Source organism: Chelonia mydas, chromosome 28 (assembly GCF_015237465.2).
Source record: "Chelonia mydas isolate rCheMyd1 chromosome 28, rCheMyd1.pri.v2, whole genome shotgun sequence".
Classification (NCBI taxonomy): domain Eukaryota; kingdom Metazoa; phylum Chordata; order Testudines; family Cheloniidae; genus Chelonia; species Chelonia mydas.
Genome location: NC_051268.2, coordinates 7,044,235 through 7,069,801, shown reverse-complemented (window position 1 = coordinate 7,069,801; position 25,567 = coordinate 7,044,235). Strand labels below are relative to the sequence as shown.

The window sequence follows — 25,567 nt, the reverse complement described above, 5'->3', positions numbered from 1 at the left end:
TGTCTGGCTTCCCCTTCCTGCATAGCCCAGTGATGGGGGTGGCTATTGAGCTAAAGTGTGGCACAAGTCTTCGATAATACCCCGCCATCCCAATAAAGGCTTGGACCTGCTTTTTGGTTTGGGGAGTGGTCAATCTCTGATCGCCTCCACCTTGGCTGGTTCTGGCTTAGGCAGCTGCTCCTCACCCGGTGGCCCAGGTAAGATACTTTGGCCATCCCCACCTGGCACGTCTCAGCTTTTACAGTCAGCCCAGCCCCCTGGAGTCGGTCCAGCACTTATCTAACCTGGGACACATGGTCCTCCCAGGGCTGGCTAAAGACACAGATGTCGTCAATATATGCCACGGCAAAACTCTCCATCCCCCTCAGTTAGTTGTCCGAATAAAGCTTTGGATTCCTCGACCATGGCATGTTGTTCTGGGAAGAAGGATTGCTAGGAAGAGGTGGAATCCACCTAACGAAGAGAGGGAAGAGGCACTTCACAGACAGGGTTGTTAAGTGAGGAGGGCTTTAGAGCTCAGAGCTCCAGTATGAAACTGGAGAAAAGCCTGTTGAGAGTCTTTGGGTTAATTTTAGAAGTGAGAGCAACAAGGGTGATGTCGTGGTGGGTGTGTGCTATAGACTACCAGACCAGGAGCATGAGGTAGATGAGGCTTTATTCGGACAACTAACAGAAGTTTCCAGATCACAGGCCCTGGTTTTCCTGGAGGACTTCAATCACCCTGACATCTGCTGGGAGAGCAATACAGCGGTGCACAGACAACCCAGGCAGTTTTTGGAGAGTGTTGGGGACAACTTCCTGGTGCAAGTGCTAGACGAGCCAACCAGGAGCCTTTCTCCTCTTGACCTGCTGCTTACAAACAGGGAAGAATTGGTAGGGGAAGTAGAAGTGGGTGGCAACCTGGGCAGCAGTAACTATGAGATAGTTGAGTTCAGGATCCTCACAAAAGGAAGAAAGGAGAGTAGCAAAATATGGACCCAGGACTTCAGAAAAGCAGACTTTGATTCTCTTCGGGAACTGATGGGCAGGATCCCTAGGGAAGCTAAGATAAGGGGGAAAGGTGTCCAGGAAATTGGGCTATATTTTAAAGAAGCCTTATTAAGGCACAGGAATAAACCATCCCATGAGCAGAAAGAATAGCAAATATGGCAGGCGACCAGCTTGGCTTAACAGTGAAATCTTCGGTGAGCTTAAACACAAAAAGTAAGCTTACAAGAAGAGGAAAATTATTCAGAAGGCTAGGGAGGAGTATAAAGACATTGCTTGAGCATGCAGGGGTGTAATCAGGAAGGCCAAAACACAACTGGAGCTGCAGCTACCAACGGATGAGAAGGGTAACAAGAAGGGTTTCTACAGGTAGGTTAACAACAAGAAAAAGGTCAGGGAAAGTGTGGGCCCCTTACTGAATGCGGGAGGCAACCTAGTGACAGATGATGTGGAAAAAGCTGAAGTACTCAATGCTTTTTTTGCCTTGGTCTTCACAAAGTTAGCTCCCACACTGCTGTCCAGGGCAGCACAGTACGGGGAGGAGGTGAGCAGCCCTCAGTGGTGAAAAAACAGCTTTAGGACTATTTAGAAAAGCTGGACATGCACAAGTCCCTGGGTCCAGATCTAATGCATCTCAGGATGCTGAGGGAATTGGCTGATGTGATTGCAGGGCCATTGGCCATTATCTTTGAAAACTCGTGGCGATCAGGGGAGGTCCTGGATGATTGGAAAAAGGTATATATAGTGCCCATCTTTAAAGAAGGGAAGGAGGAGAACCCAGAGAACTACAGACCGGTCAGCCTCACCTCAGTCCCTGGAAAAATCATGGAGCAGGTCCTCAAGGAGACCATTTGGAAGCACTTGGAGGAGAGAAAGGTGATCAGGAATAGTCAACATGGATTCATCAAGAGCAAGTCATGCCTGACCAACCTGATTGTCTTCTATGAGGAGATAACTGGCTCTGTGGATATTGGGGAAAGCGGTGGATGTGAGATAGCTTTACTTTAGCAAAGCTTTTGATACAGTCTCTCACAGTATTCTTGCCAGCAAGTTAAAAAAGTATGGATTGGATGAATGGACTATAAGGTGGATAGAAAGCTGGCGAGATTGTCAGGCTCAACGGGTAGTGATTAATGTCTCAATGCCTAGTTGGCAGCCAGTATCAAGCGGAGTGCCCCAGGGGTAGGTCCTGGGGCCAGTTTTGTTCAACATATTTCTTAATGATCTGGATGATGGGATAGATTGCACCCTCAGCAAGTTCGCAGATGACACTAAGCTGGGCGGAGAGATAGATACACTGGAGGGTAGGGATAGGGTCCAGAGTGACCTAGACAAATTGGAGTATTGGGCCAAAAGAAATCTGATTAAATTCTAGATGGACAAGTGCAGAGTCCTGCACCTAGGATGGAAGAATCCCATTAACCGCTACAGGCTGCGGTCCGACTGGCTAAGCAGCAGTTCTGCAGAAAACGACCTGGGGATTATAGTGGATGAGAAGACGGATATGAGTCAGCAATGTGCCCTTGTTGCCAAGAAAGCTAATGGTATGTTGAGCTGCATTAATAGGAGCATTGCCAGCAGATCGAGGGAAGTGATTATTCCCCTCTATTCGGCACTGGTGAAGCCATATCTGGAGTATTGTGTCCAGTTTTGGGCCCCCCACTACAGAAAGGATATAGACAAATTGGAGAGAGTCCAGCAGAGGGCAATGACAATGATTAGGGGGCTGGGGCACATGATTTACGAGGAGAGACTGAGGGAACTGGGATTATTTAGTCTGCAAATGAGAAGAGTGAGGAGGGATTTGATAGCTGCCTTCAACTGCCTGAAGGGGGGTTCCAAAGACGATGGAGCTCAGCTGTTCTCAGTGGTGGCAGATGACAGAACAAGGAGCAATGGTCTCAAGTTGCAGTGGGGGAGGTCTACGTTGGATGTTAGGAAACACTATTTTACTAGGAGGGTGGTGAAGCACTGGAATGCGTTACCTAGGGAGGTGATGGAATCTCCGTCCTTAGAGGTTTTTAAGGCCTGGCTTGACAAAGCCCTGGCTGGGATGATTTATTTGGTGTTGGTCCTGCTTTGAGCAGGGGGTTGGACTAGATGACCTCCTGAGGTCTCTTCCTACCCTGATATTCTATGATTCTCTCATTGCTTCATGAAACTTTGGATCCAAATGGCAAAAGAGAGTTGTGCCCAATTTAATCATGGCATCCTTTAGGAGTGTGATCAATGCCACTTAACTAGGGTGCAGTGTTCTAAAAAATAGTTTACCTGGGCCACAGGTCACCATAGCTTCCATCTCTGGGGTAAAAATCAACCACCAGTACCTGCAATTTCTACCCAAGTTCTTGTCAAATCTTTGACCTTCCTTGGAGTAATTTTACACTTCTCTGGTGTAGAATTCTTCACCAACCACACAACATATCAGTAGCGATAGTGAGGTATAAATGCCCCAAATATGCCTTTTTATTTCTTTAATCTGGTGGCACAGATTTAAATTAGGGACTAAATGCAAGTGCAGCTTAGAATCCCTGTAAGACACCAAATGTCAGGTATCTATTAAAAATAGGTATCTTTCTGCAGCTCTATCACATTCAACATGGATTTCATTTTCCACACATTTGCAGCATCTCCCAGAGGTGAGCACAACAGAAATGTCACTTCCATTTTTCCCATCTCAACCTAGATAGGGATTCTATTTCCCAAATAATAGGCAATATGCACCTGATTAGGAAGGAGATATCTTCAGGAGCGACCTCCTGCAGGGCCTTGGCCACAACTGCTTTGGGAGCCAAGTGCATGGTGTCAGGGTTCCATCCCCACTCTGAACTCTAGGGTACAGATGTGGGGACCCACATGAAAGACCCCCTAAGCTTATTTCTACCAGCTTAGGTTAAAAACTTCCCCAAGGCACAAATTCTTCCTTGTCCTTGGAATGGTATCGCTGCCACCACACCAAGTGAGTTAGACAAAGATTTAGGAAAAGGTCCACTTGGAGTTCCTGTTTCCCCAAAATATCCCCCAAAGCCCTTCACCCCCTTTCCTGGGGAGGCTTGAGAGTAAACAAGGTGAGCACAGACCAGGACACTAAAAACCCCAATCAGATTCTTAAAAACAGAACTTTTATTATAAAGGGAAAAAAAAGTAAAAGAAACACCTCTGTAAAATCAGGACGGAAGATAATTTTACAGGGTAATAAGATTTAAAACACAGACGATTCCCCTCTAAGCAAAACTTTAAAGTTACAAAAAAACCAGGAATAAACCTTCCTCTTAGCATAGGGAAAATTCACAAGCAGAACAAAAGATAATCTAACACGCCTTGCCTGGCTTTTATTTACAATTTTGTTTAATATGAGAGACGTTTAGGATGGTTTATAGGAAAAGGAGTTTTCTGACCTGATGCTTCTCTGCTTCCCAAGAGAACACACAAAACAGAGCCTCCCCTCCCAAGATTTGAAAGTATCTTCTTTCCTCATTGGTCCTTTTGGTCAGGTGCCAACCAGGTTATTAACTCCTTACAGGTAAGGAGGAATTCTAGGCTACCCTTAGCTGAATGGTTATGACGCGCCACCCAAATCACAGACGGTGCTGGACAGCCTGTACGACTCTAGCTGTGATTTCTTCCTGGAGCTCTAGGAGAAAACAGAGTTAATAAGACACATGCACCTCTAGATATACTACTGATTATATAAAAAAAACTTACAATATTTTCCACATTTGAAGGATGATTTTAACCAGTTGATTCTGGGAAACTTTCATGGGAGAGTCCATCAGCCACTTTGTTAAAAGCTCCTGAAATGTGTTGTATTTCAAAATCAAAATCTTGGAGAGCTAAACTCCACCAAAGAAGTTTTTTGTTATTGTCCTTGACGGTATTAAGCCACTTCAGTGTAGCATGGTCGGTTTGCAGGTGGAAACACCGTCCCCAAACGTATGGGCGTAGTTTTTCCCGTGTTTACACAATGGCGTAACATTCCTTTTCGCTGATTGACCAATGGCTTCCCCTATCAGACAGTTTTTTGCTGAGAAAAATGACAGGATGGAATTCTTGATCTGGTCCTTCCTGCATTAAAACTGCTCCTACACCACGCTCGGATGCATCTGTGGTTACTAGGAACGGTTTGTCAAAGTCTGGGGCCCTTAGCACAGGGTCAGACATGAGTGTTGCTTAAAGCTGGTTAAAGGCCTTCTGACACTCTTCAGTCCACTGAACTGCATTTGGCTGTTTCTTTTTGGTTAGATCTGTCAGTGGGGCGGCGATTAGGCTGTAGAGCGGTACAAATCTCCTGTAATATCCGGCCAAGCCTAAGAAGGATTGGACCTGTTTCTTTGACTTTGGGACAGGCCACTTTTGGACAGCATCCACATTGGCCTGTAGGGGGTTGACAGTTCTTTGACCCACCTGGTGTCCAAGGTAAATCACTCTGTTTAGGCCTATTTGACACTTTTTAGCCTTAATGGTTAGTCCTGCCTCCCTTATGCGCTTAAAGACTTTTTGCAGATGCTCCAGGTGTTCTGCCCATGAATCAGAAAAGATGGCCACATCATCAAGGTAGGTGACTGCAGATTCTCCCAATCCTGCTAGGAGACTATCTACAAGTTTTTGAAAAGTGGCGGATGCATTTCACAGCCCAAAAGGAAGCACATTAAATTCATACAGCCCTACATGGGTGATGAAGCCTGACCTTTCCTTGGCGGATTCATCCAGAGGTACTTGCCAGTATCCCTTGGAGTCTAAGGTAGAGATGAACTGGGCCTGTCCCAGTTTCTCTAATAGTTCATCTGTGCATGGCATTGGATAGTTGTCTGGGCAACTTACAGCATTTAGCTTATGGTAGTCCACGCAAAAGCGTATCTCCCCTCCTGGTTTTGGAACTAGAATGACTGGAGATGCCCATGCACTGTTAGAGGGGCAGATTTCACCCATCTGTAGCATGTCCTGGATCTCCCTTTTTATAGCAGTTTTGGCTTGAGGAGACACCCAGTAAGGTTGGGCTCTAATTGGGCGAGCATTACCTGTGTCAATGGAGTGGTATGCCCATTCGGTCCATCCTGGGGTGGCTGAGAACATCAGTGCAAAGCTAGTGCACAGCTCCTTGATCTGCTGTCGGTGCATATGTCCAAGGGTCATGGAGAGGTTCACCTCTTCCATGCCACCGTCACTTTTTCCTTCCTAGTAGACACCTTCAGGCCACTCAGCGTCATCTCCTCCCTGGGCTGCAACCTGACAAACCTTTAATTCTCTGGAATAAAAGGGCTTTAGAGAATTAACATGGTACACCTTAGGCTTTAGGTTTTGGGGGTGCTATGAGATAGTGCACAGCTCCCAGGCACTCTTGGACCATGAATGGCCCTTCCCATGATGATTCCATCTTATGGGCCTGGAGCACCTTCAAGGCCATGACCTGGTCCCCTACTTTGAAGGAACGCTCTCTGGCATGTTTATCATACCAGGCTTTTTGCTCTTCCTGAGCATCTATTAGGTTTTCTCTAGCAAGGGCTAAAGAGATTCGGAGGGTGTTTTGTAGGTTGTTTACAAAGTCCAGAATGTTAGTTCCTGGAGAAGGCATAAACCCCTCCCATTGCTGCTTTGCCAACTATAATGGCCCCTTAACCTCATGGCCATACACAACTTCAAATGGTGAAAACCCTAAACTGAGAATGGTACAGCTCTGTAGGCAAAGAAAAACTGCTGCACCACTAGGTCCCAATCATTGGAGTGCTCATTTATGAATTTATGTACCATGGCCTCCAAAGTTCCATTAAACTTCTCCATCAGGCCATTTGTTTGATGGTGGTAAGGGGTGGCAACCAAGTGATTCACCCCATGAGCTTCCCAAAGGCTTTTCATGGTCCCTGCCAGGAAATTAGTTCCCGAATCTGTAAGGATGTTGGAGAGCAAACCTACCCTGGCAAAAATGTCTGTTAATGCCAGGCACACACTTTTAGCCCTGGTGTTGCTTAGAGTTACTGCTTCCGGCCATTGGGTGGCAAAATCCATTAAAGTCCATATGTACTGCTTTCCTCTGGGTGTCTTTTTTGGAAAAGGACCCAGAATATCCACAGCTACTCGCTGAAAGGGAACCTCAAAGATGGGGAGTGGCTAGAGACGGGTTTTGACCTGGTCTTGGGGTTTTCCCACTCTTCGGCACACCTCACAAGACCGGACATAAGTAGAAACGTCCTTGCCCATTCTGTCCCAGTAGAATGACTTCCCCAAATGGCCTTTGGTCCTGTTCACCCCAGCATGGCCAGTAGGATGATCATGTGCTAAGCTCAAAAGCTTTACCAGGTACTTAGTTGGAACTACCAACTGTCTCTGAGGATGCCAGTCCCCCTGGTGCCCACCAGAAAGAGTTTCCTTGTATAAAAGTCCTTTTTCTACAACAAACCGGGATCAATTAGGAGAGCTGAAAGGTGGCGCATTGCTCTGTGCCACCATCCAAGCTCTCTGGAGGCTTTCATCTGCTTCCTGCTTGGTTTGGAATTGTTCCCTTGATGCTGGAGACATCAGTTCCTCACTGGGTTGTGGACCTGGGCTTGGTCCATCGGGAAGCAATGCAGGTGATGGGGCTGTTTCTGTTGACTGTGAACCGCTCTCTGCTGGTGCACTAGGTTGGGGTTCAGACTCCGGCTGAGCCTCTTGCATAGGTTTATCGGCTGCTGCCAGGGTGGGCTCGGTGGGGCCCTCTGGTGTTGGGGTTGCAGATGGGGTTGCAAGTGCTGGATTCAGTGCTAGCAACAGTTCTGGTACTGGTTGCTCTGCCAGTTCCAGTTCTGGGCCTGGCTCTGCCTGGGTCTCTGCGACTGGATCCACTGCTGCTGTCGCTGACGTCGGCATGGGGTCCGGTTCCACCACCTCAGTCTGCATCTCTGATAACACAGACTGGGCCCTTGTAGAAGGCTCAGAAACAGAGCTAGGTGTGAAGGCTTGCTTAGCCTGGCTGTGGGTTAGCCTCTTGACTAGCTTCACATGGTGGGCCAAGTCTTCCCCCAGCAGCATGGGAATGGGATAATCATCATGGACTGCAAAAGTCCACATTCCTGACCAGCCATTGTACTGGAGAGGCAACTTGGCTGTAGGCAAGTCAAAAGAGTTTGACTTGAAGGGTTGAATCGTCACTTGGGCCTCTGGGTTGATGAATTTGGGGTCCACTAAGGATTAGTGGATAGCTGACACCTGTGCTCCAGTGTCCCTCCACACAATAACCTTCTTCCCGCCCACACTCACAGTTTCCCTTCACTTTGAGGGTATCTGGGAGGCATCTGGGCCTAGGACCATTGGTGTGACCCTTGTGCAATGAACTGTAATCTGTTGGAGTTCTTGGGGCAGTTGGCCTTTACATGCCCCAGCTCGTCACATTTAAAACATCGTCCAGCTGACTGGTCACTGGGACAAGGTGGGTTGCTGGAGAATGGTGTGGTGGGACAATAAGGTTAAAAGATATCTTTGGCCAGCCCTAGTCACGGCATTTATTACAGTTCTCTCTCATGTGGATTTTCTGATGTCTAATAAGGCTTGAGCTATCACTGAAGCTTTTCCCGCACTCAGAACATGTGTAGGGTTTCTCCCCTGTGTGGATTCTCTGATGTTTGATAAGGCTTCCACTCTGACTGAAGCTTTTCCCACACTCAGAACATGTGAAGGGCATCTCTCCTATGTGAATTCTCAGATGTCTGATCAGACTCCCATTCTGACTGAAGCTTTTCCCACACTCAGAGCATGTGAAGGACGTCTCTCCTGTGTGGATTCGCTGATGTCTGACAAGACTCCCACTGTGACTGAAGCGTTTCCCACACTCAGAGCATGTGTAGGGCATCTCTCCTCTGTGGATCTGCTGATGTGAGGTGAGGGTTGAATTATCAACGAAGCGTTTCCCACACTCAGAGCATCCATAAGGTTGCTCACTCATGTGGAGTCTCCTATGTGCGATAAGGTTTGAGCTCTGATTGAAGCTTTTCCCACACTCAGGGCACGTGTAGGGCGTCTCCCCTGTGTGAATTCTCTGGTGTCTGATAAGGTGTGAGCTCTGATTGAAGCGTTTCCCGCACTCCGAGCAGGTGTAGGGCCTCTCTCCTGTGTGCATTCTCTGATGTGTGATCAGGGCAGAGCTGTGATTGAAGCTTTTCCCGCACTCAGAGCATGTGTAGGGCTTCTCTCCTGTGTGGATTCTCTGATGTAAGATAAGGGCTGAACGACGAATGAAGCATTTCCCACACTCAGAGCATTCATAAGGTTTATCGCCTGTGTGGATTCTCCTATGTGAGATAAGGTTTGAGCGCTGATTGAAGTTTTTCCCACACTCAGAGCACGTGTAGAGTTTCTCTCCTGTGTGGATTCTACGATGTGTGATAAGGGCTGAGTGCCCACTAAAGCTTTTCCCACACTCAGAGCATGTGTGAGGTGTCTTTCCTGTGTGGATTCTCTGATGTAAGATAAGGGCTGAACGACGAATGAAGCGTTCCCCACACTCAGAGCATCCATAAGGTTTCTCACCTGTGTGCATTCTCCGATGTGTGGTAAGGTTGGAGCGCTGATTGAAGCTTTTCCCACATTCAGAGCATGTGTAGGGTGTCTCTCCTGTGTGGATCCGCTGATGTGAGATGAGGGCTGAATTATCGATGAAGCGTTTTCCACACTCAGAGCATCCATAAGGTTTCTCACCCGTGTGGATTCTCTGATGTGTGGTAAGGGCAGAGCTCCGATTAAAGCCTTTCCCGCACTCAGAGCATGTGTAGGGTGCCTCTCCTGTGTGGATTCTCTGATGTGCGATCAGGGCAGACCTCTGATTGAAGCTTTTCCCGCACTCAGAGCATGTGTAGGGCCTCTCTCCTGTGTGGATCCTCTGATGTGTGATTAGGGCAGAGCTGTGACTGAAGCTTTTCCCACACTCAGAGCATGTGTAGGGTGTCTCTCCTGTGTGGATTCTCTGATGTGAGATGAGGGCTGAGCTATGCCTGAAGCTTTTCTCACACTCAGAGCATCCATACGGTTTCTCACCTGTGTGGATTCTCCTATGTGTACTCAGGGTAGAGCTCTGATTGAAGCTTTTCCCGCACTCAGAGCATGTGTAGGGCGTCTCTCCTGTGTGGATTCTACGATGTGTGATAAGGTGAGAGCTCCGATTGAAGCTTTTCCCACACTCAGAGCATGTGTGGGGTGTCTCTCCTGTGTGGATTTGCTTATGTGACATGAGGGTTGAACTATCAATCAAGTGTTTCCCACACTCAGAGCATTCATAACGTTTCTCACCTGTGTGGATTGTCTGATGTATGTTAAGGTTTGAGCTCTGACTGAAGCGTTTCCCACACTCAGAGCATTCATAAGGTTTCTCACCTGTGTGGATTCGCCTATGTGTGATAAGCTGTGAGCTCCGATTGAAGCTTTTCCCGCACTCAGAGCATGTGTACGGTTTCTCTCCAGTGTGGGTTCTCCAATGTGTGAGAAGGTCTGAGCTGCGATTGAAGCTTTTCCCACACTCATGGCATGTGTAGCGTGTTTCTTCCAAGTTGATTCTGTCGCGTGTAATACGGTCTGAGTGGCTACTGAAGTTTTCCCCTGGCATCTGCTCAGTCCCACAGGCTTTTGCTTTTACTGGGAGTGCACAACTCCCGGAAACTTTCCCTTTGGATCTTCCTGATAACTTTCTGTGTGGTTCTACTTGCTCAGCATATTTCTGCTGGGGTTTCTCATCCTTATTCTCACTCACCATCCCATCACCTGATGGGAGACAGAGGGAATCCAGATATAGGTCACTCCCTACACCGGAAAGAAAGGAAATCTCAGACAGAGGAATGGAAAAAGGGATGAACAAACCAAAATATTTGTGGGAGAGATCAAACCTATCAGGAGCTAATTTTCCCCAAACCCTTCCACAGAGGAGAGAGGAAGGGGTCAGTTTTGGCCTGCATCTCACCAGAACACTCAGGGGAAAGCGAGATCGGGGAGGGACCTGCTGCCAGTTGTCAGTCAGAATAGGAGGGAAGCCCTGGGTGACATCTGCCTAATGATTCCACATCTGCAGGGAACAATCCTGAACTTGGAGAGCTCACAGGTCTTTGTAGGGCATCCCAAATGTTTCCTGCATTCCTAAACAGTTTTTGCGTTGGCTTAACTAATTCCTCACCTGTGCAGGCAGGTATCGGGAGCACTTCTTTCTCAGAGCCCTGGAGGTCTGGGACCCATGGCTCTTCACCTCGTTCCAACTGCGAGATCACATCAGGTTTGGAAACTGGAAACCCTACTCCAGGCAAAGAAAACAAGGGAGGTCAGTGGAATTTGTGGGATACTTGTCACAAAGAATATTCCATGGTTTTAATCCCAGCTCATTTTTAAGCAGTAACATCCCAAGGCCATCTTCGTTGGCTCAAAATGGTAAGAGAGTTATTATTATTATAAATCATATTCATTACCTTAGTGCCTAACGACCAACTAATAGTGAGTCCCCATTGTGCTAGACAAAGTACAAAACACAGAATAGTAGATGGCCCATGCCCTGAAGAATTTACAATCTAAATAGACAAGACAGACACAGAAGGGGGAAGGGGTAGAACCCACTGTTAGAAGATAGATATTCAGGCCTCCCTGTAAAGTCTACACTTTAAGAACTTAGGTGTATTTTTATCACTTAGTTACCTACAGGGGTATAAAAACAAAGAATCAAAATCACGGTCCCCCTGTGTATGGGCCTTCTCTCACTGGAATAGTCTGAAGCCTTGTTCTTAGGCTAAAACCTTTGCCTGAGCAGCAGGGGCAGCCATAAACTGGGAAGCGTAGGGTCACATCCTCACATGCCAAACCAGTCACATTGAAATAAGGTGGTATTGGGCTGTTAGGAAGACGATCCTGTCCGGATAGTGCCCATCACCACCAGATAAAGAAACAGATCTTAAGGTGGTTAAAGAAAACTTAGTTTGACAGCATCCTGTCTGGCAAGAAATCACTTATCAATGGTTGTGTTTGTGAAACCCTCATTTCTGTATTGTTTTATCTTTATGGCCACCACTTTTACATTGTTAATCAGTCTGGTTCTCTAATTGTTTCTGTCTGCTGTATAATTAATTTTGCGAGGTGTAAGTTAATTAGGGTAGTGGGATACAATTGGTTAGAGAATAATGTTACAATATGTTAGGATTGGTTAGTTAAATTTCAGCACAATGATTGGTTAAGGTATAGCTGAGAATATTACTATGTAAATGGGGTCAAACAGGAGGGGGAAGGGAAATTGGAATCATGTTTGTTATGGGGGGGGAACGGGAACAGGGACACAGGCAGGCTCTGCGGCATGAAGGCTGGGAAGGGGGACACAGGGAAAACGCTCGGCGGCGTCAGAGAGGGGAATGGAACACTGGGGAACAGTCTCTATCGGCGTATAGAGATAAGCCTGACTGGTGTGAAGGGCTTCGGAATATGCTTGCTTGGAAACTAACCCCAATAAACATCGCGTTATCTGCACTTCGGACTTCTGGTCTGGCAAAAAAAAAAGGGGGCAAGGAAACTTTTCAAAACAAATAAAGGTATAAAGTTATTACTACTCAGGTTCTTTAGAGACCCCACAGCTTCTAATAAGGAAGGGGACAGGACTCCTTACCCAGCAAGACCACCGTCTCATAGTTCTCCTGCATGACATCCCTGTAGAGGGCTCTCTGAGTCGGGTCCAGCAGAGACCCCTCTTCCCTGGTGAAATACACAGCCACCTCCTCGAAAGTCAATGGCCCCTGAAAGAGAAAGAGTCCAACACTCAGTACCTGCTGCCCCAGTCACAACCCCACTATTCAAGGAACAGCAGCACCAGGTAAATGGAAGCTCTAGGAGGCACATGTTAACTAAGTCCCTCCGCACCTTCCTTAGAGCAGCCAGGAGCCATCAGAGGGTAGAAAGAGAGAACCTTTTTGTCTCCCAGCTGATAGACGGAGGCAGGGTCTTCACATTTATCACATAGCTACTAGCCAGAGCTTGATAGAGGAGATGGGGCTCTCTCTGGGCCCTGCTGGTGGCTCCCTTGTAGGAATCCCAAAACTCTCCAAATAAAATATATGGAAGAAAGGGGAAGTCAAGTGTAAAGAATATACGTTAGAAGGTTAGAATTGTAGAAAACTGGTAAGGGAAGCTATCAGAAATCAATGATTAATCAATAAAAATAAGAAGGAAATTTTTAAAAGTATATTAAGTACAAAATCAATCCCAACAGTCGCAGTGGTAAATTACTCAATGGAAAAGGCAGAATTATCAAAAATAATGCAGAAGAGGTAAAAGTGTTCAATAAATATTTCTCTCCTGGATTTGGAGAAAAACAGATGATGTAACTCATATCATAAGATGTTGACGCCAACAGTCTTTCCATTCCAACAATAACTCAGGAGGACGTTAAACAGCAGCTATTAAAGTTAGACATGTTTAAATCAGCGAGTCAAGATAACCAGAGTTTTGAAAGACCTGGTGGAGGAGCGTGGTGGACTGTTAATGTTGATTTTAATTAGGACTTGGAACACTGGGGAAATTCCATAAGACCGGAATAAAGACAATGATGTGCCAATATTTAAAAAGTGTAAAAGAGATGATCCAGCTAGTTACAAGAGTGTTAGTCTGAAATCGATACTGGGCAAGAGAATGGAGCAGCCGATACTGGATTTCATTAATAAAGAACTAAAGGAGGGTAATATAATTAGTACCCGTTAACAAAGGTTTAGACACAATAGATACTATCAAACTAACTGCATATTCTTATTGGATGAGATCAAGAGTTTAGTTGGAGCTAAAAGTATTGATGTAATATACCTAGACTTCTGTAAGGCATATGAGTTGATTCAGCACAATATTTTGACTAGAAAGATACAAATACACACGGCATATATTATATAGATTAAAAACTGTGATTGTAAATGGGGAACTATGGTTGAGTGGATTTCTTTCTAGCGGGTTCCCGCAAGGATTGGTTCTTAGCCCTGTGCTATTTAACATTCTTATGAATGACCTCAAAAGAGAAGATAAAATCATCACTGGTAAAGTTATCAGTTGCCACAAAGATTGGGGGTGGTGGTAACTAATGAAGTGTCAGTAGATTCAGGCTCCTGCACTGGGAGTCTGGGAAGTTTTCCCAGCCCTGGCTGGAGGGTTATTTCCTGTTCCACAAAGAGGAGAAGTTCCATTCCCAACTCCTGTGCCTTGAAATTAGGCCCTATCTGACACTACACCTCGTATTCAGTACAGTGGTATGATTATAATATGACGAGGACATAATTATGAGGCATTTTGTGCAAGATGCAAGATGCGGTGTCATTGGAAAAGTTATGATTTGCTGAATATGATTATCCTATTTGTGTGCATGGATCATGTTTGTACTGAAGTTATGGATATTGACTCTGTATCCGTATTTCAAATGTGGTTACTCTGGGTAACACCCACAACTAGCCTTTCAGGTACAACAGTGAAGAAGCCAGACAGTGCTGATGGCTCACCAACAAAGACAACGGACCATGGAAGAGCTGAGCCTTCCTGTGAATGTTTCAGACAGCCCATGAGTCATGGCTACTATGATGCAGCAGGGCATGCTAGGGCGTGTGACCAAACCACATGACACTCAGCTCCCTTTTGGTACCTGTATTTGTCCACTGACTGGACTGGGAACTGAGTTTGGAACAAAGGGTTCCCGCCATATGGAAAAACTAAAAAAGGTGGGGTGTGACATCATCTCTTGGCCTCATTCCCCACACAAGAGAATTACTGGAAGCACCTGAGGAACAAAGAATGAACTGGGGGAAGTGTTGGTCCCAGAGTAAAGGGATTTCTAGCTTGTGTATGGAAACTTGGTGGACTGCTTCTATCATCAGTCAGGGTGAGAAATTGCTAATTCAAATTCTATCCATCTATATGTTAGGTTTACTTTGACTTTTTGGTTATTTGCTAAGTAATCTGTTTTGATCTGTTTGCTAACACTTATTGCTGAGAAATTGGCTGTTATCTTCTACCTGTCCTTGAGTCACTTAGGTAACACACTCAGGTAGTTTAGCTGCATGCATGGCACCACCTACTGTCGTGTTGGGTGATAACAGGGCCTGGAGAGGCTGGGTGAATCTCCAGCAAAGCAGTGTGAAAAGGGCCAGCCCAGCTTGAGGGTTAGAGGGCACAGCGGTTCCCAGAAGCCCCCTAGACTGCACCCTCGGGGTGACAACCCATCACACCCTACATTACACAAGTCTCAGCAGGTTTGTCCCCTCCCTTTCTCCACTCTAGATATTTCCTGCCTCCTACCACCTATAGCAGCTCCCACCCTCCTATGCATTTACTGCTCCTCTCCCTCCAAGCAGAGCCCACCACCAGCTCCCTCATAATCCCTTACCTGAGCCAGCTCCATTGCAGCCATTTCCTTCCCCCTCTGAGGGTGGGATGATCTGGAGAGAAACGTGGACGTTATTCTGTAGCCTGCCAGGGTGAGAAGGGCAATGTGAGAGAATTCAGACGGGGGTTTTGTCCATTCCGCATGCTGATTCCCCCACAAGATTTTTCCCTGCTAATGGACATTCTAGGTTCTGCCACACTGTGAAGCACAGAGTGACCTTATTCCAGTACAGGCCAAGCCCCCTCCCACCAGGGTGTAACCCTCTGAGACATGGTGAAACCCTCCCAGTATCAGAGTCTCTCTGTACACCTACAGAGTTTGCGGACGATACCAAGCTGGGAGGGGTTGCAAGTGCTTTGGAGGATAGAATTAAAATTCAAAATGATTTGGACAAACTGGAGAAATGGTCTGAAGTCAATAGGATGAAATTCAATAAGGACAAATCCAAAGTACTTTACTTAGGAAAGAACAATCAGTTGCACACATACAAAATGGGAAATGACTTCCTAGGAAGGAGTACTGTGGAAAGGGATCTGGGGGTCTTAGTGGATCAGAAGCTAAATATGAGTCAACAGTGTAACACTGTTACAAAAAACCCGAACATCATTCTGGGATGTATTAGGAGGAGTGTTGTGAGCAAGACACGAGAAGTAATTCTTCCTCTCTACTCCACACTGTTTAGGCCGCAACTGCAGTAGTGTGTCCAGTTCTGGGTGCCACATTTCAGGAAAGATGTGGAGAAATTGGAGAAAGTCCAGAGAGGACCAACAAAAATGATTCAAGGTCTAGAAAACATGACCTATGAGGGAAGATTGAAAAAATTGCATTTCTTTAGTCTGGAGAAGAGAAGACTGAGAGGGGACAGGATCACAGTTTTCAAGTACATAAAAGGTTGTTACAAGAAGGAGGCAGAAAAATTGTTCTTCTTAATCTCTGAGGATAGGACAAGAAGCAACGGGCTTAAATTGCAGAAAGGGAGGTTTAGGTCAGACATTAGGAAAAACTTCCTGTCAGAGTGGATAAGCACTGGAATAAATTGCCTAGGGAGGTTATGGAATCACCATCATTGGGGATTTTTAAGAGCAGGCTGAACTAATACCTCTCAGGGGTGGTAATACTTAGTCCTGCATTGATTGCAGGGGACTGGACTAAAGGGACCTCTCAAGGTCCCTTCCAGTTCTATGATTCTATGAACCAAAGGCCAGAGAAGAGGAGAATCAAAGGACTTACTTTGGGGGATTCTCCCTGTCATTGTCCCCAAGGCAGCTGTCTCGGGTTTACAAAGTTGTTTGATGCTCCCACCTTTATACAGTCTCTCCTGGGAGTGCCCCCTTTCATGGGATGGACCTAGTTTCAGCTTTTGGCAAGCGTGACCCCAGGGGCTCTGAGACTGGGCCTTCTTGCCTCAGCACACCTTGTTTCTTTCTGTGGCTCCCCAGTGACTCCATAGGAGTAGATACTCCTGATAGAGACTGTGAACATAAGAACGGCCCACTGCGTCAGAACAATGGTCCATCTAGCTCAGTGCCCAATGCCAGGTTCATCAGAGGGAATGAACAGAACAGGGAATCATCAAGTGATCCATCCCCTGTCACCCATTCCCAGCTTCTGGCAAACAGAGCTTAGACAGACCATCCCTACCCATCCTGCCTGTGACACTGGCAGATGAGATGTTAGCTCTTGCAAAAGCCTCCATGTCTTAATTGAACATGGACAAACACATAGCTGGAATCAGTCTGGCTCCCCTGTGTTAGTATTGTGATACCAGTCAGCTCTGTGTTCTTGGGGAACCAGGGCATAGTACCTAGCCTGTCTGACTCATGAAAGTTACTCCCCCCCCCACACACACCAGTCTCTGCTTGAACCAAAACCGATCAGAGAAAAGGCTTGCAGAGAGCAGTGAAGGGCATTGGGAGACACACCTAGACCCCTCCTGACAAGGGTGACAAGATTAAGACATCTCCATTAGCATACAGAATGGAGAACAGAGAAACTCCCCTAGCCTCATCTGCATGAAAAATGGGACAGGGATGAGCATACAGAATGAAGAACAGAGAACCGCACTGAACTCTGGGACCAGAAAAGCAGGGAAGCACTGCATCATGGGGAATCTCTGTTCCAGATATTAATGAACCGACGCCTGCACGCACCCAGCTCAGCAGTTATCAGACCAATTCTAGTAATAAATCCTTGACTGATATCCAAAATACTGAAGCAGCCTAGTTGCATTGTGAGCTCCCTGGAAGAAAACACCACACATAGCCAAGAGCGATCAGCTCCTATTGTCTAGCCTAAAGCAAACCCTTGAATCATCACTTTACCTACAAACAAATCTAGTGTTCTCCCTTTAATCATTGTATTTTCTCTACAAAAATCCCTACTCACCCTCCAGTCAGTGTTCTGATGCATGGACCCTGACTCTGTATCAGATCCACTGGGGCTCCATCTCCTGACTGATCGTACTGGGGGCTCTGCCTGTCTTCCACACTCAGGACCCTGAGCTACCACCATCACCTGGGAACCCCGACCAGTTCAAGCTTCAGGGAGCGGTGAGATCCTTTTCTTTCTTTCTCTCTGTTTTCCTTTCTACCTTAAGCATTAACCTTTAATAATGTATGCTTATGTTTGTTTAGCCATCCTTGTATAGTTATCACGATTACTCAATAAATAAAACTTTTATGGTTAAGCTGGTTGCTTCTCTCTCTCTCTCTCTCTCTGAGCTTTACTCTTTTGTGTTTTTAGCTTCCCCATTTACTCTGCAGCAATGCTTCCTTTATCTAAGCTAAAGATCCCTGCAGCGCCCAAAATACTGTGGGGTTTGCTCATTGAGTAGGTTACTACCAGTACAATTGTGAAGCGAGAGTGGGTACAGGGACGTGCTGAATCAGTGACACATAAGGGTGGCAGCTTGAAAGTACTTCTTGACTCAGCCCATTGAGTCCAGGGACATATAAGGGGGTCAGCTTGAAAGCGCTGATTGACCTGGTCCGCTCAGACTTGCTCCATTTATATGTGTGTGTGTGTGCGCATGCGCACATACGACCCAGCCCTGGGGAACCTAGGTCCTGCAGGATAGCTCCATTGGGAGGGGACTTACATAAGGGAGAAGTAGAGCTCCATATGAAAACACACGTGACACAAGCAGTACATTGATAGAATTACAGAACCCCCCCCCAGAAGAGTAAGCCGAATAAATGAGCGTACCCCAAAGTAACAGGCAAATCTGGAAACAATTGTTAAAACAGGTATTAGAATTATAAGAATGTGTTTAGATTTTATTGAATGCTTTATTGAGTTGCTGCCTGGGTTAATATCTGACTAGTTGCATTGTGAGCCTCTGTGGCTCTGTAAATCACCAGACAGGAGAGAGACTCTACCTAGGTGAAGTGCTGATTGCCAACAGAATGAATTACACCGCGCCTGGCAGGAAAGGTCCATCAACACCAGATAGACTATTATGGGATGTTAAAGAAGACAAAAGACTGTTGTTGTGCTCTTGACGTCCCATTAGCTGAGCTTGTAGCTCAGAGCACATGGCAGGAAGGGGATAAAAACCCCTACAGAAGGAACTGATGATCTGTATGCTGCTTGGACTCTGGGGGGCACAGTTTCTAGGCATAAGCAAGAGATCCCCAGCTCCTTAGCCTGGGTTAGTCCTAAAGAATATGTAGAGCTTGCTTATTAGAGAAGCTTCTATTACCTTTTGAAATTTAAGACTGTAACTCATCTGCATCTGCTTTAACCTGCTTTAACTTTGTAAACAACTCTCATTTCCTTTTAAACAAATCTTAATACAGGTTATTACAGGACTGGCTACAAGCGTTGTCTTTGTTGGGAGATCTAAGATTCAACTGACCTAAGGAAGTGACTGGTCCTTTGGGACTGGCAGCAACCTGAACATTGCTGTGATTCATGGTGTAAGGTTCTCAGTCAGGGTCCTGGGACCCCTAGGGGGCCACAAGCATTTATCGGGGGGCTGCCAAGCAGGGCCAATATTAGACTCGCTGAGGCCCATGGCAGAAAGCTGAAGTTGCAGCGCATGAGGCTGAAGTTCAGGGCCCTGAGTCCCACCACACGGGGCTGAAGCCAAAGCCTAAGCAATGTTGCTTTGTGGGGGCCCCTGTGGCATGGGGCCCCAGGCAGTTGCCCTGCTTGCTACCCCCAAATGCCAGCCCTGGCTTTTGCATGCAGAAAACCAGTTATTGTGGCCCACGAGGGCCATGGAGTTTTTATAGCATGTTGGGGGGGCCTGAGAAAGAAAAAACTTGAGAACCCCTGTTGTAAGGGACCATCCGTCACAAAGGTGAGCTCACCTGCGTGGTGAGATCTATGGGATGACCCAAGGGGACTGTCTGTGATTCCATGTTAATGCTGTTACAGTGCCTGAAGCCTTCACACTGGATACTTGGTTGGTGAAATCTACAAATCGACCTCACAATCAACTTGGGGTTTGTTCCCTGCTTCTTACCAGTCTGCCTGAGGCTGGTGCTCATGCTCTCGGGTCACCGAAGACAGCGTTACAGGGACTTACGGGCACAACGCCTCCAGCAGCAATTGGCAGCCATGCAGAGCAGGCTTTACAGTGGCACCGTGTGGGCCAAATGGTCCATGGACTCAGTCAAGCCCCAGTTCTCCTCCAGTGCACATCAGCATCCCGGCAACCTTCGAGGAGGGTCAAGGCTGCCACTCGTTCAGTGATGATGGATCTCCAGCAGAGCATCACCCGCACCCCATGACCCGCCTTGTCTCCTGAGGTGAGGGAGGGAGGGTGCACAACGGATCCTGGGGGTGGGGGGCTAGGGAAAGGGATAACAAAACACACCTTCCGGGGGTCACCCCTCAGGAAGTGAAGGTGACAGGCATTGTGGTGGCAGTAAAGTGGGAGGGGGGAGTGGGAGCAGGAGGGAGTAGCACCCTCCAAGGCAATGTTGCCAGGGGTATCCCCACCACATCAGATATGGGGCTGATAGGGGGCCATTCTCTGGGCCTGGGTGCCTGTGAAGGGCTATATAAAGCCCACACTGTCACAGAAGGGGTTAAACTGCTGCCGTAGTCTGGACTGGCCCAGCTCCTCCACACCCACAAACCATGCCAGGACTGGAGCAGGAGTTAACAGGAGAGACCTTCTCTACTCATAGGGGGCAACCCTGCAAAGGGAACAGTCTGTGGAGCAATTCCAGCCCCAAAGAGAGGGCTGGCAGCATTCGGGGCTCTGGCCTTCACTGAGGGAGGGTGGGGATCCCTGGAGCTCAAAGGGGGAGCAGGCTGAAACTTGCGCTGGAAACCCAGTAACCTCTGAAAGGGACTGAGATGCTCCCACAGCCCCCACAAGTAAGAGAGGCCCATATCCCCTCCCCCCCAGTTTCTTTTCTTTCATTCCTTTATTTACCGTTGTTTGCTGACAGTTGTTTCACCTGGTACACTAAGAGAGGAAGAAAGTGTCCCGGGGCCTCAGCCAGAGGGTGGAGCCCTGACACACTAGAAGAACATACCCCTGTAGCACCCCTGGGACAGGGGCAATTGGACTCACAGAGGTGCACCCCAGAAAGCTTGAGGCCCAGCAGTTTGATGGACTGGTTGGCCTCTCACGGGGGGCTGCCAGAAGCCTGGCACATGGAGTAGATATGGGGTGGCTTGGGGAGAAGGAAGCAGAGCAGCGTCGCAGAGCAGCGTCCCAGACCGCACACCGAGAACGGAAATGTAGAGGGGACGAGGGGCACTGCAGTGAACTCAGCAACCGTCCTGAAGGCCATTGGCAGAAAGTTGTCCTCTCCCTGGCCTACAGGGGTTAGACGGTGACACAGAGATCCCTTGGCAAAGGGTCACTTGGTCTTTGCCAGCAGCTCTCACCTGAGACCTGACAAACCCATCACATCAAACATATCTCTTGGAGGGTATTTATCCATAGGGGAGATCATGTGAGGCTGTGACAAAGTGGGGGTTTATTCATCTTGTTACATTGCATGTGAGTCTTACTGTCCTATATTAATACTGTGCGTACCTCAGTTACCCAGTGTATTGTACCAATACTTCGGTGGTGGGAATTGGGTGTGTGATTTCTGCTGAGGCCCTTGGGGCAGGTGAGACCCAGGAGAGGGGTGCAACCAGGAGACACCTCTAGCCTGGGAAGCGAGACTCTGTTCTACGCTGTATTCCAGTCGCCTAATAAACCTTCTGTTTTACTGGCTGGCTGAGAGCAATGTCCGACTGCAGAGTTGGGGTGCAGGGCCCTCTGGCTTCCCCAAGAGCCCCGTATGGGTGGACTCGCTGCAGGAAACACACGGTGTGAAAGGGGATGCTGAATGCTCCCAGGAACGTTAAAGCTGTGTAAGCTTCTGCCCTGGAGACAGTCTGTTCAGAGAAAGAAGACTCCCCCAGAGTCCTGACTGGCTTCCTACAGAGTAGTTCCAGAGCATTGACCTGGTGACTCCGTGACAGAGGCATCTACAAAAAGCTCAACCATCAGGAGTCTTGACCAGTTATGAGAGATCAACGTATGGGGCGTATGTAAGGAACAAAGCATTTATATTGAAAATTTACTTTACGGACTTGAATTGGAAATCAATCATCGAGAGGTAATGGGCCCCAGGATTGGTCCACCCACCCAAGAGGGAGTCGTCACCCATGTTCCCTCTAATTATTTCCATCCATGTGCGGAATGAATTTTGTTATGTGCTCCACCAATATTGAGGTAATGTGTGGATGTGCGCTACCGGTACAAACAAAAACCCTAGATATAATATATATATTGTAAACAGTTCATAGGTAGGGAAGAAGAAGGAAGAATATTAAAACAAGGGATAATTAGTAAGGTGCACTGCTTAAGATGCGCATTTAATATGAAATCAAATAAAAAGAAAATGGACACTGCCCTTGGAGTAGATGTATTTTATCATCCTTTCTAACAGTACAAGCTAGTAAACACACCAAAATGTGGCATAGTGAAAACAGCTATAGAAATAAAACAAAGTCATAGGCATTAAGTAATAGCATTAAAAATATGCACCAGAGGCCCAGTTTAATAACCTCCTCCTACCATAGATCACTAAATCTTCAGGGAAAGCTGCTCTCAAAAAATGAAGCATCTGCCAAAACACTAGCATGCTACGGACTTCTGCAGTTCACAAAACTATCCCTCTTGCATGCACACAGCTCAGCTTTAAGATGCTAAACAAATCTAGGAGTCAACTAGAAATAGTCATGCTCTCAGAGCAAATATTAATATAATACTTTCTGAAACTGGAAAGGAGAGTAAAAGGTATTCACTCAGGCTTATACCATTTCTATGGGATGTCAATTCTTAATTTGATGAATACTTCACACACATAGATCAGGAAAAATAAGGAATAAAGCAACAGACAGCAAACAAAACCAAGACAAACAAGTGAGAACACTGAAAATAGGAAGAGAAGTAAAACATCAACTGGTTGGTGATGGGTATTTTAAATGAGTGTTTAGGACCCACACTGTGCAAGTGCAACAGAGCCCTGTAGAAACAGGCAAAGTTCTCCTGTTTTAACATTGTGTGTGTCACCAACTCAGAGTAGAAACCTCAGAGTAGAGGCCCTGGAGCACAGAGTAGAAGCCGTGGAGTAGAAGCCCTCAGAGTAGAAGCCCTGGAGCACATTGACACATGGCTTTGGAGTTTGCAGACAGAGCCCTGCTTCAAAGAGCTTGCAAATAAGGTCTTCATCCTACAAAAAACCTAGCCCCACACCTACTGCTTGATACTTCTGAGTCAATGGGAGTACTTGGAACAGCGGGAATGTCACGGAGTCCCCGGGCGATTGGAACTGCTCCCTACGAAGCCAGTCAGGACTCTGGAGAAGTCTCCTCTCTGGGAGCAGACTGTCTTCAGGGCAAGAAGCTCACATGGCTTCCATTTTCCTGGGTCTGACCTCGGAGCATTCAGCATCCTCTGCCCCTCCGTGCGCTTCCCCCAGCAAGTCTGCCCAGGCGGGGTCCTGGGGAAGCCAGAGGGTCCTGCACCCCAACTCTGCAGTCAGGCGTGACTCTTAGCCAGCCAATAAAACAGAGGTTTATTAGATGACAGGAACACAGTCTGAAACAGAGCTTGTAGGTGCAGAGAACAGGACCCCTCAGCTGGGTCCATTTTGGAGCGCAGAGAGCCAGAAACCACGTCTGCACTTCACTCCACATCCCCAGCCAGCTCCAAAATGACTCCCTCTCCAGCCCCTCCTCCTCTGGGCTTTGTCCCTTTCCTGGGCCAGGAGGTCACCTGATTCCTTTGTTCTCCAACCCTTTAGCTCTCACCTTGCAGGGGGGAAGAGCCCAGGCCATCAGTTGCCAGGAGACAGAGTGTCGGCCATTTATGTACCCTGGCCCTTTGCTCTTCAATAATTACACCCCCTTATCCCACCATCTAGAGACTTAAGAAATGCATAGGGGAAACTGAGGCACTCACACAGTATTCAGAGGAAACATTAAGAACAGTCCCACTTTGTCACAGGGAACTATACCAGATAGCAAAGATCTGGCTTTAATGGTTTCCAATACCTCTCCCCAAACAAATTCTAAAACTTAATGGAAATCACTTGTCTGGAATCCAACTCCAATTGAAAGGCCAAACAAATAAACAGAATCCATGGTAAAGTTCTTCCAGTTTTAACTATTTACCATCTATTGATTAGTAACACAGGATATTTTTTAATAAAATCATTAAGATCACAGTTTTCAGATATCTAAAATACTCCAAAAGAATTATGTTGTTAATAGAATCCTTCTGTTTCTTACTTTTTAAGCCATTAACACCTATGGAAACTTTGTTTGAAATGTAACCATGCCAATGTCATGAGCTAGGCCTATCCATGTGCTTTTGCTCCAGTATTCATTCACTAAAGCCCCAATCCTGAAACGACCTATGCATGGGAGCCCTCCACATGCATGACTGTTTACAGGGTCAGTATCTAAGAGAGAGTAAATAACATGAAAGCAGCTTCTTAAAGCCAAACCAATCAAAATAAAATCACAGATCTATTTCTTTTAACCTTGGATTGCTGTAATTTACCCATAAGATCACTAAAACAGAAAGATCAAAGTGTTTTTTTCAGTTTGTTCACCGTGTGGACTTGACAGCAGTTTAGAGCCTGATCCTGCGCTTATGAAGAGCTCACTGCAACCTAATCTGCCGTCTGCACTTTTTAAAAATACTCACATAACCTCCTCAGAACTCTAGGAAGAGGACAGATGATTAACACCTATCTACAAAAGCAGCCTAAATGCTTTACAATAAAAACCACACACCAATGACTGGAAGATAGCTAATGTAACGCCAATATTTAAGAAGGGCTCTAGAGGTGATCCCGGCAATTACAGACCGGTAAGTCTAACGTCAGTACTGGGCAAATTAGTTGAAACAATAGTAAAGAATAAAATTGTCAGAGACATAGAAGAACATAAATGGTTGGGCAAAAGTCAACATGGTTTCTGTCAAGGGAGATTGTGTCTTACTAATCTATTAGAGTTCTCTAAGGGGTCAACAAACATGTGGACAAGGGGGATCCAGTGGACACAGTGTACTTAGATTTCCAGAAAGCCTTTGACAAGGTCCCTCACCAAAGGCTCTTACGTAAATTAAGTTGTCATGGCATAAGAGGAAAGATCTTTTCATGGATTGAGAATTGATTAAAAGACAGGGAACAAAGGATAGGAATAAATGATAAAATTTCAGAATGGAGAGGGGTAACTAGTGGTGTTCCCCAAGGGTCAGTCCTAGGACCAATCAACTTATTCATAAATGATCTGAAGAAAGGGGTAAACGGTGAAGTGGCCAAGTTTGCAGACGATAGTAAACTCCTCAAGATAGTTAAGAGCAAAGCAGACTATGAAGAACTTCAGAAAGATCTTACAAAACTAAGTGACTGGGCAACAAAATGGCAAATGAAATTTAATGTGGATAAATGTAAAGGAATGCACATTGGAAAAAATAACCCCAACTATGCATACAAATATGAGGGGGCTAATTTAGCTACAACTAATCAGGAGAAAGATCTTGGCGTCGTCGTGGAGAGTTCTCTGAAGACATCCACTCAGTGTGCAGCGGCAGTCAAAAAAGCAAACGGGATGTTAGGAATCATTAAAAAAGGGATAGAGAATAAGACGGAGAATATCTTATTGCCCGTCTATAAATCCATGGTAGGCGCAGATCTCCGTTGGGGTCTCCACACGCCTGTCACAACAGTGGGGTCTGACCCGTGCTGGGGTCTCTGCAGGGCCTGG

At 46.6% G+C, this 25,567-nt stretch overlaps 4 protein-coding genes across 8 annotated transcripts in view; 1 reads left to right on the top strand and 3 right to left on the bottom strand.

Annotated features, from left to right (window-relative positions):
* The window catches only part of LOC102934530 (zinc finger protein OZF), a 1,287,564-nt gene that overhangs the window by 957,493 nt on the left and 304,504 nt on the right, over positions 1–25,567 (top strand).
* Positions 1–25,567, bottom strand: part of LOC102930400 (zinc finger protein 501) — a 1,110,025-nt gene that overhangs the window by 929,610 nt on the left and 154,848 nt on the right. The window lies entirely within an intron of this gene.
* Positions 1–25,567, bottom strand: part of LOC102932398 (gastrula zinc finger protein XlCGF57.1) — a 135,386-nt gene that overhangs the window by 108,946 nt on the left and 873 nt on the right. Inside the window, exons 2-3 of the mRNA XM_043537410.1 lie at positions 15,329–15,411; positions 12,581–12,707 (exon numbers count right to left, since the gene is read on the bottom strand). Of these exons, the coding sequence (XP_043393345.1) occupies positions 12,581–12,707; positions 15,329–15,352 (151 nt within the window). The 5' untranslated portion in view covers positions 15,353–15,411. The remainder of the gene's footprint in view (positions 1–12,580; positions 12,708–15,328; positions 15,412–25,567) is intronic.
* Positions 4,295–25,567, bottom strand: part of LOC102933291 (zinc finger protein OZF) — a 1,218,290-nt gene continuing 1,197,017 nt past the window's right edge. For 2 of the 4 annotated variants that reach the window (XM_043537301.1, XM_043537302.1), the window contains exons 4-5: positions 11,117–11,230; positions 4,295–10,749 (exon numbers count right to left, since the gene is read on the bottom strand). In XM_043537301.1, coding sequence (XP_043393236.1) covers positions 8,450–10,749; positions 11,117–11,230 — 2,414 coding nt within the window. In that variant the 3' untranslated portion in view covers positions 4,295–8,449. The remainder of the gene's footprint in view (positions 10,750–11,116; positions 11,231–25,567) is intronic. The other 2 variants (XM_043537304.1, XM_043537303.1) reach the window with 2 other exon arrangements.